The sequence below is a fragment of the Ipomoea triloba genome, chromosome 3, assembly GCF_003576645.1.
Source record: "Ipomoea triloba cultivar NCNSP0323 chromosome 3, ASM357664v1".
NCBI lineage: Eukaryota > Viridiplantae > Streptophyta > Magnoliopsida > Solanales > Convolvulaceae > Ipomoea > Ipomoea triloba.
Window position 1 is genome coordinate 2,441,644 of NC_044918.1, and position 9,994 is coordinate 2,451,637.

The window sequence follows — 9,994 nt, forward strand, 5'->3', positions numbered from 1 at the left end:
ATATATATATATATATATATATATATATATATATATATGCACCTACAAAAGAATCTATAGTACTCATGTTGGGACTTGGGATTAAACTTCTCATCCTAAAAGCTGGGAATCCTGATAGAAATTACCCCATTCATTCAACCTCTGGCCAATATTTCGAGAGTTACTTGATTGCATAGTAGAGTTACTCCATAGTTGTGTTTGATATGAATTGTGAAAATAATTTATTTTAACATTATTCAAAGGGAAATATAAATTACTGAGAGCAAAATGGCACTCGTTAATAAAAACAACCCAAACCTATGGCTTCCCTGCTTCACCAGGAAAGGGCAAAAGGCTTTCTTCTCCTATCTTGTACTTTTTTACCTTAATTCATTCCTTTTTACCCACCACAGAAAAATATTCCAACCCTTTTAGTTGTACAGAAATCAAAGCTCACAGTGTCCCAAACCAACCAAAACCCTTGGTACAGAAATCAAAGCTCACAATCTCCTAAACCAAGTAACCAACCAATCAAACCCATACTCCCTACCCACTCACCCTGTCAGTTGTCCCCAACCTCCCCATTTAAAAGTTAGTAAATGAATATAATTAGGGTGTGTTTGGAAGGTGAGTTTAGGTATAAGGAATAGGTATGAAAGTGATTGCTTGTGTTTGGTTGATAGGTTTTGTGAATGTTATTATGGGTTTGAAATATCGCATTTATGAAAAAACTCATACCCTTATTAAATAAGGGTTTCATCCCTCTTTCTCCTTTCTTCCCCAACTATTAATAACCATTCCCATTCCACCAACTACCAAACATGCTAAATACTTTCACCAAAACTCATTACCATTACCAAGTTTTTGATATCATTCCGATTCCGATTCCATGTGCGAACCAAACGCACCCTAAATGTGGTCTTGAATATATAAATATATATAGGTATTTGATAATTTGATAATGTGAGAACAAGTTCTTAGGAAAAAATTTAGAATTAATCACAAGTTTATATTTGAAAAAATTAAATGCACTAGATCAAATTTAAAGAAAAAAAAAGTGGAAACAATTTCGTAATCATCACCTTTGTGTTCTTTAGTATTAATGTTTTGCACATTTAGTTTTAACATTTTGAATATTTAGTATTAAAAGTTTATATTTGCAAAAATGCAAGAGTATATTGCAATTAGGGTTTCAATTTTAGAATTTTATGACTAGTTTTTTATTTTATTTGGTCCAGTGATTCACTTTTTACTGTTTAAGGTCTAACCTTTACTGTTTAGATTTAAAATTTAACTTTTTTCGTTGATTTTATAGAATTTACCAGATTTGCGTATTTAGTTGTTAAAAATTTACATATTAAGTGTTCAAGTTTGCACGGTGGAATTGTTGATAATTATGAAACTACCACCATTGTCTTTTTTTTTTTTTTTAATCTTATCAATCCGCCAAATGTTTACAAATGTAAAACTTGAGATTAATTTTTATTTCTCTCATATGGAAGTGTTCTCACTCTATCTATCTATATATATATATACTCCGTATATTTTTTTTTTTGAGCAACTTAACAAACGGATACTGCATTGTGATAGGGTAAGTACTGAAAAAAAAAATAAATTTATCTCAATGTCGAAGGCTTGTCTGCATTCTTCCGGTTACAACTGAAGTGCATATATATATTTAAATTAAAGGTTGATGGAGGCAAGGAAGTAGTGGCAATACCCAGGCCAGTCTGGTAAGAAGGGTTGACGTCTTTGGTTTCTCTAAACTTGTTCCAGTCTGAGAGCAAGGCTGGATCTGTGAACACTGAACACAAATCAATGGCGTCGATCTAGGGTTTATTGCCCTAATTATGGCAAAAATATATATAATGGCGGGCGCCACCTTTCTCCAAAATCACTCACTCCCATAATCTCTCTATTTTTGGAAACACAGCCTTCTCATCCTTTCTACATATAGTAGTTAGTAGGTTTTGTATCCCGGTTAATTCTGTGTTCCCTCTATCGTTCTGTCGGGAAAATGGCAAGAGACAAGATTCAGATGAGGAAAATCGACAATGTGACGGCGAGACAGGTCACTTTCTCCAAGAGAAGAAGAGGCCTCTTCAAGAAAGCCGAGGAGCTCTCTGTTCTTTGCGATGCTGACGTCGCTCTCATCGTCTTCTCTTCTTCTGGCAAGCTCTTTCACTATTCTAACTCCAGGTCCTCTCTCTCTCTCTCTCTCTCTCTCTCTTCACTCCCTTTGATATATAGATACATAAATGTATAGTAGAATAGTTGTAAGAAGTGAAAATAGAATCTGGGTTGTTTAATTTTGGACCATTACAACAATTATGCTCACTGTTTGGTGCTGTGTTTGGTATTGACCTAACTTTTTAGTGTAAAATGGGTTAAACTGATATATATGTGTTTGTTTCTTTAATAACGTAACATTTTTAAAATCCATTTTATGAAGCATGAGGGAAATACTTGAAAAACGTAATCTCCACTCCAAGAACCTTGAGAAAATGGGGCTGCCATCTCTTGAATTGCAGGTACTACATATATACTTTCTCCTTGTCTCTTTATGGATTTAAAGATTTATCATTTTCTTTGGTTTTTAATTTTCAACATCAAAATGTTTTGATTTATTAGTGCTTTTGCTGCTACTTTTTGTTTCTGAAGATCAAACTTAATTTGTGCAGCTGGTAGATAATAGTAACCATTCCAGATTGAGCAAGGAAATTGCTGACAAAACCCAGCGGCTGAGGTGTGTTGTTTTGTGTACTCTGATCTTGGCTAAATTATATTTCCCAATGCATACTAATTAAGATGTAGTCTTGGCTGGCTATGAACAGGCAAATGAGGGGAGAGGAGCTTCAAGATCTGAGTATTGAAGAGTTGCAGCAGTTGGAGAGGTCACTTCAAATAGGTTTGGGCCATGTTATCAAGAAAAAGGTTTAATTTGTGCTACCCATCCCATTGATATGGTTAATTAATTGTTATATATGATCTATTTATATATGGTCTATTTTTCACAAACATTTGTCAGGCTGAAAAGATTATGAAGGAAATAAACCAGCTTCAAGAAAAGGTCTGGCCGGAATCTCTCAATTTGTATTCAGAAACAAATTAAACACTGTCAATGGTCATAGTGCTTTAATTTAAGGTTTACTCACAGTGGTGAAGTTTCAAAAATTGCAGGGAGTTCATTTAATGGAAGAAAATGAACGATTAAGACAGCAGGTATGGGCTATATATATAATAGAATGAATGTACAATTAATATAGTGAAAATAAGTTGTTGTGTGATAATGTGAAGGTGGTAGACACATCAAAAGGTCAGAGATCGATGGCAGTAGCTGGGGATTCAGAGAACCTTTTAAACGAAGAAGGCGGTCACTCCTCTGAGTCTGTCACTAATGCCTGCTGCAAGTATCCTGATTATGATGATTGCTCTGATACTTCTCTTAAGTTGGGGTAAAGCTTAAGTCCTTTGTTACCACACATTTAATACAAACATAAATTAAACCTTTTCTTTTTCTTGCATACTGCATTGGTATCTGCATCTCGTCGTTGGATGAAATTAAGTTCAAACTCTCAACCTTATATGCTTAAATTACTCAAACTACTATGTCGTCTCTTTGAATTTGAGTCAATACAAATAGTCGTTAGAGCTCGATACTTAACCATCGAGCAGGCTATATTCTTTTCTTCTTTCTTAAAGTCCATTCATTATTGCAGGTTGCCCTTCACAGGCTGAATGGAGAATCCTAACTACTGGCTTAAGAGTCTTCTAACTTTTTTTTTTTGGGTACTCTGAGAACAAGGGATTGTTAACTATTTATAATTGCAGTTTATGTATTAAGTACTTATATATTTTCATGGACTATAGTCTATATAATAATTTGCCGATGGGAATAATTTTGACCTACTTGGCTTTAGTTTATTTAGTAAAAAGACCAAATTTAGGCTAACCTTATTCCTGTAACTTTCTCTTACTTTCAAAAATGGGTCCCACCTCCCCATTATCCAATTTGCAAATCATTTATTATTCATACTACATCCATGCAAATCCATTCAACTTTTAAAAGTTGGATCCAATTTCACATCAATATAAAAAATTAATATATTTTTCTTAATAAATATTATTTTCTCTTCAACATTATTAATTTATATCAATATATAAAAATAACAAAAATGAAAACCCGAAATTTTGTATATAAAGTACTTTTAAATATTAAAAATAACAATACTAAAAATCTAAAACTGTAATTTTTAAAAACCAATTTATAAAATTATTTGTACTATGTATATAACCGAATGCAAATTATACTACACATTTTTTTTTATCTAAAATATTAACAAAACAAAACAAAAAGAAAAAAGAAACAAAAAGAAAAAAAAACAAAAATTACGTCACACACAAACATTAAATATATACGTATACACACACAAAATATTATGGATTAACAAAACAAAACAAAAAGAAAAAAATAAAAAAAAAATATGTAAGCTTTACAAAAAAAAAGTCACGTCAGGGCAACTTCCCAGTCAAATAGCAGAAAAGTTGTCATTAGCAAGCTTGCAAATTTAGGTGGCAAATTTCATAATGAATAAATATATATATTTTTTGCCACCTCACCTAACAAGTGGTTCAATTACTAGGTTGAGGCCAGCCTTAAATTTATTTTGAAGTCTATTTAACTAAATAGGCTTAGACATATCTGTTTAATTAAAGCCTAGTCTATAGACTTGAGGTTTACAAGCTAACATATGTGTTTAATTAAAGCCTAGTCTATAGACTATAGGTTTACAAGCTAGCATTATGTTTAAAGTCTAGTCTATAAACTTTTTTTTTTTTGACAAAAAAAGGATATAATCATAGTCTATAAACTTTAGGTTTACAGGCTAGCATTAATTTACCTTTATATTGAAAATTTATTTTTAATACATTAAATTTTATTTTTTGAATATTCATATTTGATAAACTTACATAAAAAGAACCTTCAATATAAAAAATAAAAAATAAAAAAATGAACGTTTATTTACGGTCTACAAATCTACAATATAATTTGCCTACACCATGGACCATTCACCTTGCGTCCTTGCCTACACCATGGACCATTCACCTTACAAAGTAAACAAGGTGGACTGACTCAAGGTTATATTAAAAGTTTATTTTTAGTACACTAAATATTCATTTTTAATGTATTGAATATTAATTTTTAGATATCTATACTATCTAAAAATGAATATCAGTACATTAAAAGTAAACTTTCAATATACTAAAAGTAAACATTTATCAGCGGTTTACAATATAATTTGCCCAATGGATTTACCCAGAGTTTGGGGTTGAGATTTTGAGAAAACCTACCATTGTTTTCATCAGCATATAGTTCAAGCAAAGATGAAAATGAAATGTCCGCATGAGCAGCTCAACTGGTTACACGAGTGAAGTTTGGAAGCAAAGATGAAAATGAAATGATTGAAAAAAAAAAAAAAAAAAATTCATCTGTCACCATCCAAATACAAACACATCTTGACAGACATAAGTTATAAACTAAACCCGGTTGGTCTATGCCTGCTTAGCCTTGCGGAGAGCTTTCTTCCTTTGTCCAACCATGTAGCCATACATGTGAGGGCTGCCTGCAATGGACAACACAAAATCACTCACTTAAACATCACTGCAGTAAATGAATCCAGATAATAAGATTGCAATTGCTTAGATGATAGGATGCAGGTAATATGAATGAATGAATAAAGCTCATGCCTGGAACATAGATGGCCAAGACAACAAATGCCATGTAGTAGTAGTCGAAAGAAAAGTTCCATTTGTTGGGCATCCAAAACGAATACTTCCCGGATTCCTGGAAATAAAATGCCATTGTAAGAATCCATAAAAATATCGATCACCAAAAAACTATGAAGGGAGCGAGGTTGGTTTTGCTTGCAATAGAACGTTTAACATACATGTTCCACTCTCACGGTAAACTGAAGCTAATTTGACCTAATACAAGAGAAAGTAATTTCAATTTTACCTTGAGGTAAGGAAGAGCCTTGTATATTAAACCAACTTCACTTGTAATGCCAGTAGGATATAGCAAGATGAAGGAGCTATACCTGAATTTATTAAATGATAATGATTATTAAAAAAATCCAAACAGAAAATGCCTTGACTGCTACTGTATAACAAATGTCATAGACTTTGTTACCTAAGCCACAAGAGCCCTGAAGGTCCACGGCCAAATGCCTCCTTTGTGCCAAAGAATGAATACCGGATAATCTAAAGTTTAAGCACAAACAAGATGGTCTTTAAAATGAGAAATCAGCAAACTAGCCATGGTAACTTGGTAAAGAAGGGCAGGAGGGAAGGAAAGAATTATTTCCATAATCACTGTAACATAATTATCAACAATAATTTCATGCTTCAAAATTAATTCAGAGCAAATGAACCTTGGAGCTTTAAACCAATTTATCTTGCTGGTTGCATACATTCAAGTTAGGGAAGACTCAACCAAAAAATACTGCCCTCCCCAAATCATTATGGGAAGACTATCCTCACAGTTTAAGAGAATTCTCCATTTTATCATTTTAATGTAAATTGGGAAACTGTTCATATTTTCTGCTTTTATTTGTTTCCCTAAAAGGAGATAAGGAAAAATCATGTTTATAGTGATTTACTTCTCTCTATACTCCAATCATAACAAATATAATGTGCATGTACACTCTATCCTTGAACATCAAAGTCGATGTTTTCAGCAAGAATATCATTGCATAACTCGAAAAATCCAAAGCAAAGGAGACTGATGTTTAAGAATAAATTAACCTAGGCAGCTTATAATAAAAATCGGCAAGTCTTACCTCTGTGATAGACCAACTAATGACTAGAGAACTAACAAATACATGGGTCCGAATCTGTGACCAGCAAAGCATTCTATTAGTACCAACTTCATGGATAACAGGATGATGCACAAATTAAACAAAAAAACATCAAATATCAACCTCACCTCAGGAAAGCTATACAAAATCCCCCAAGTAACATATAATCTCGAACCTATCTGTGGCAGTGTTGCTGATATAGGAGATCTCACAAGCCCTATACAAGAAAGACATAGGAGATAGAGAAAGGAGAGAAGTTAATTGTATTTAAGTAGTTTGACTTTGAAGTTCTCTTTCAATAAAAAGATTATAGCTCTGACTTGTGAACTCACCTACTAGACCATGAAGTATCTGTTCCATGATTTTTATTTTTTTTTTGTCAAAAATAGGACCACAATGTCAGTTTTCCATGATAAAATTGTGTAGCAACAGAATTTCAAAATAATAAATGAAAACACAATGACTGATAAAGTATGCATCTTTACCTAAAGAATTCTACGAAAATTAAAATTCAATTGCCTAGATTTCACAAAGTGGTGGAATTACCTCCAATACGGCGGCGGATTGAGCTAAAAGCAGAGGATTTTCGACGGCTTGGTAGACATTTTCGTGCCCAGACTCCATTAGAGTCTTCACAGCAAGATAAAACACCTGAACCCTGAGATCCCAATCACCAAAATCAAAAATTTTGTACAGAAAAATGAGAGAAAATGCAGATCTGAGAATGGGTATTGAACTTGCCATCCTACGAACACAACCCAATTGTAAAGGGCGAGGTAGAAGCGCCTCAAGCCTGAAAAAACCCCACCCGCCATCTGCTTGAAATTGAAACCACAGCTCAGTTGAGATGAGCGGAAGAAACGAAGAAATATGAATTGGGTGATTGCAATTTGTAATTAAATAATATGGGAGTATTTAATTTGTAGGTGAGCGGATCACCCACTCGCCATCTGTCAGTCTACTCATCCATCTTTCCAACAGTCAACTGCACGGAAGACGAACAATAACTGCTCTCGTTACCTCGTATATGTGAACTATTCCCAATTACTCCGTGGTAATTCAAGCTTTGAGGGGTATAAAAGTTTGGAAAAGGGGTCAAATTGACCCTTAAATCATTCGCATAGTGTAATTAGGTTTCCGAAGTAAAAAGTAAATAAATAAAATTATTCACATCTTTTAAATCTGTAAAATGGGGTAATAGAGTCCAGATCAACTTGTGTTGCAGGTTAAGTCTTTCAAAACTTGACACGTGTCACTTTTAAAATATTTTTTATTTTTATTCTTTAAAAAACTTTTTATTTATTTATTAAAAAAACGTATCAGCCACCGACTGGCCAACGAGGACAACCACGACTGTCAAACATGAGGTCCTATTTGGACCTCAAACATGAAATCCAAATTTGGACCTCAAAAGGCCTGGAACGAGGGCAGTGGTCATGGTCGCCACCCTCGTTCTAAACGGTCATAGCTATCCGGACCGTTTAAAAAAAATTTGAAATGTAATAAACTAAAATATATGAAAGTCAAAATAAAAATTAGTAAATATCAATACTCACATTCATAGAATTAACTCTACCATAAGAAATGTAATAAACTAAACTATATGAAAAGATTTTCATTAGCTAGTGGAGAAGTTCAAATAGGAAAATACTATCTTATTATGTATTTTTACTTTTAATGATTTTGTCAAAAATAAAAATTTTAATGATGAGAATTGATAAACAATGATAAAAATATTTTTAACGAAGTTTCACTTTACAATTATCTATTTGTAGACAAACAAGGAATTAAATGCGTGAGCAATGCTATGCTTACTTAGGGTGTGTTTGGTTGGGGGGTTTTGGTATAGGGAATGGGTATGAAAGTGATTGCTAGTGTTTGGTTGATAGGTTTTGAGAATGCTACTATGGGTATGGAATACTCCATTAATAGGAAAATCCATACCCTTATTAAATAAGGGTTTTATTTCACTTATTCATTTATTCCCCAACTATTAATATTCATTCCCATTCCACCCAACTACCAAACATGCTAAATACTTTCACCAAAACCCATTACCCTTACCAAGTATTTGATACCCATTCCGATTCCGATTCTCATGTGCGAACCAAACACACCCTTAGTATATATTTGAAGTAATTAATAAATTGCCTGATTTCCACAGGTTAGTGGGGACATTTTTGCTGGCCAACCTTAAATCATATTCAAAACTTCACCTAATTCACATCAAACATACAACACTTTTGTATCGCTTGATAAGTCTAATTTTGGCATGAAATTCACATACATGTCAATTTACCAATTAACTTGTTTTACAATCTTATAAAATTTCTCTTACATTCAACATTTTAAAAATATATAATCATATTATGTACAATGAATTATTGATTATTTAAGTTTTTTTTAAGGCACATGTGACAATGTGAATATTGGTAAATATTGATAAAGGAAGTATAGGTGGGAGACGGAGAGGCTAAGTTTATCCTTATCTCTAAAATTTACTCCCTTTCAAAGTGACATGACATAAGCCATGTCAGTATTTATAAATAAAAAGTTTTTTTTTAAAATCTGATTTGGCTTTCAATCCTTGCAAGATTAGGTTATCCGCACCGCACTCATTTAATCTTCTCTCACTTTCAAAATGTTCATAACAAAATTTGCAATTATTCACTATTCGCTCTTCGGCTATGTTTGGTAAATATAGCTGAAAGCTGAAAGTAGCTGAAAACTGAAAAACTATAAGTTCGAAACTGAAATCTGAAGAGCTGTTAATCTAGCTATTATGCTTAAAATTGTTTGGTAAAATTAGCTGTTTGATAATCTGATAAATGTAAAAAGACTAAAAAGGACATCTTCATAAAATTTAAATAATTTTAAATTTAAATAGGTTTGTTTATATATTAAAATATAAAATAATGAAATCAATATATTTTAATTAAATATAAAGTAAGAACATATATTTAAAAATATATAAAGTAAAAAAATGTTTATAATTCATAAGATTAGTTCATACAAAAATTAATGTTCAAACACAATTGTCAAACTGAAATTACAACCAAACATAATGAAAAAAAAATGTCAAAATGGTTTTAGTTGAGAGGGGTAAAGGATATCATTTATTTAAAATAATAAGGATAAAGATGGAAAAAAGTTAAAAA

At 32.3% G+C, this 9,994-nt stretch overlaps 2 protein-coding genes across 2 annotated transcripts; one reads left to right on the top strand and one right to left on the bottom strand.

Annotated features, from left to right (window-relative positions):
• Positions 1-1,743: 1,743 nt before the first annotated feature.
• LOC116014218 (MADS-box protein JOINTLESS-like) lies at positions 1,744-3,847 on the top strand. The gene is made up of 8 exons (XM_031254227.1): positions 1,744-2,178; positions 2,432-2,510; positions 2,661-2,725; positions 2,814-2,913; positions 3,008-3,049; positions 3,160-3,201; positions 3,277-3,434; positions 3,699-3,847. Exons 1-8 carry the CDS (start codon positions 1,997-1,999, stop codon positions 3,715-3,717), a joined length of 687 nt encoding a protein of 228 aa, XP_031110087.1. The 5' UTR covers positions 1,744-1,996; the 3' UTR covers positions 3,718-3,847.
• A 1,431-nt stretch (positions 3,848-5,278) lies between these two features.
• Positions 5,279-7,775, bottom strand: LOC116013695 (very-long-chain (3R)-3-hydroxyacyl-CoA dehydratase PASTICCINO 2). Its single transcript, XM_031253586.1, has 9 exons — positions 7,578-7,775; positions 7,383-7,494; positions 7,169-7,187; positions 6,965-7,053; positions 6,819-6,872; positions 6,170-6,240; positions 5,996-6,077; positions 5,728-5,824; positions 5,279-5,603 (listed from the first exon to the last, which is right to left on the bottom strand). The coding sequence occupies exons 1-9, from the start codon at positions 7,649-7,651 to the stop codon at positions 5,533-5,535; spliced, it is 669 nt and encodes a 222-aa protein (XP_031109446.1). The 5' UTR covers positions 7,652-7,775; the 3' UTR covers positions 5,279-5,532.
• Positions 7,776-9,994: the final 2,219 nt, after the last annotated feature.

Bases quoted from the DNA above. Each gene is read 5' to 3' on its own strand.
- LOC116014218 (XM_031254227.1), top strand. From the start codon at position 1,997: ATGGCAAGAGACAAGATTCAGATGAGGAAAATCGACAATGTGACGGCG. The intron at 2,511-2,660 runs GTACTACATATA...TAATTTGTGCAG, and splicing joins TGCCATCTCTTGAATTGCAG to CTGGTAGATAATAGTAACCA. The intron at 2,914-3,007 runs GTTTAATTTGTG...AACATTTGTCAG, and splicing joins GCCATGTTATCAAGAAAAAG to GCTGAAAAGATTATGAAGGA.
- LOC116013695 (XM_031253586.1), bottom strand. From the start codon at position 7,651: ATGGCGGGTGGGGTTTTTTCAGGCTTGAGGCGCTTCTACCTCGCCCTT. The intron at 6,078-6,169 runs GTAACAAAGTCT...TAATAAATTCAG, and splicing joins TCAGGGCTCTTGTGGCTTAG to GTATAGCTCCTTCATCTTGC. The intron at 5,604-5,727 runs GCATGAGCTTTA...TGTCCATTGCAG, and splicing joins CTTGGCCATCTATGTTCCAG to GCAGCCCTCACATGTATGGC.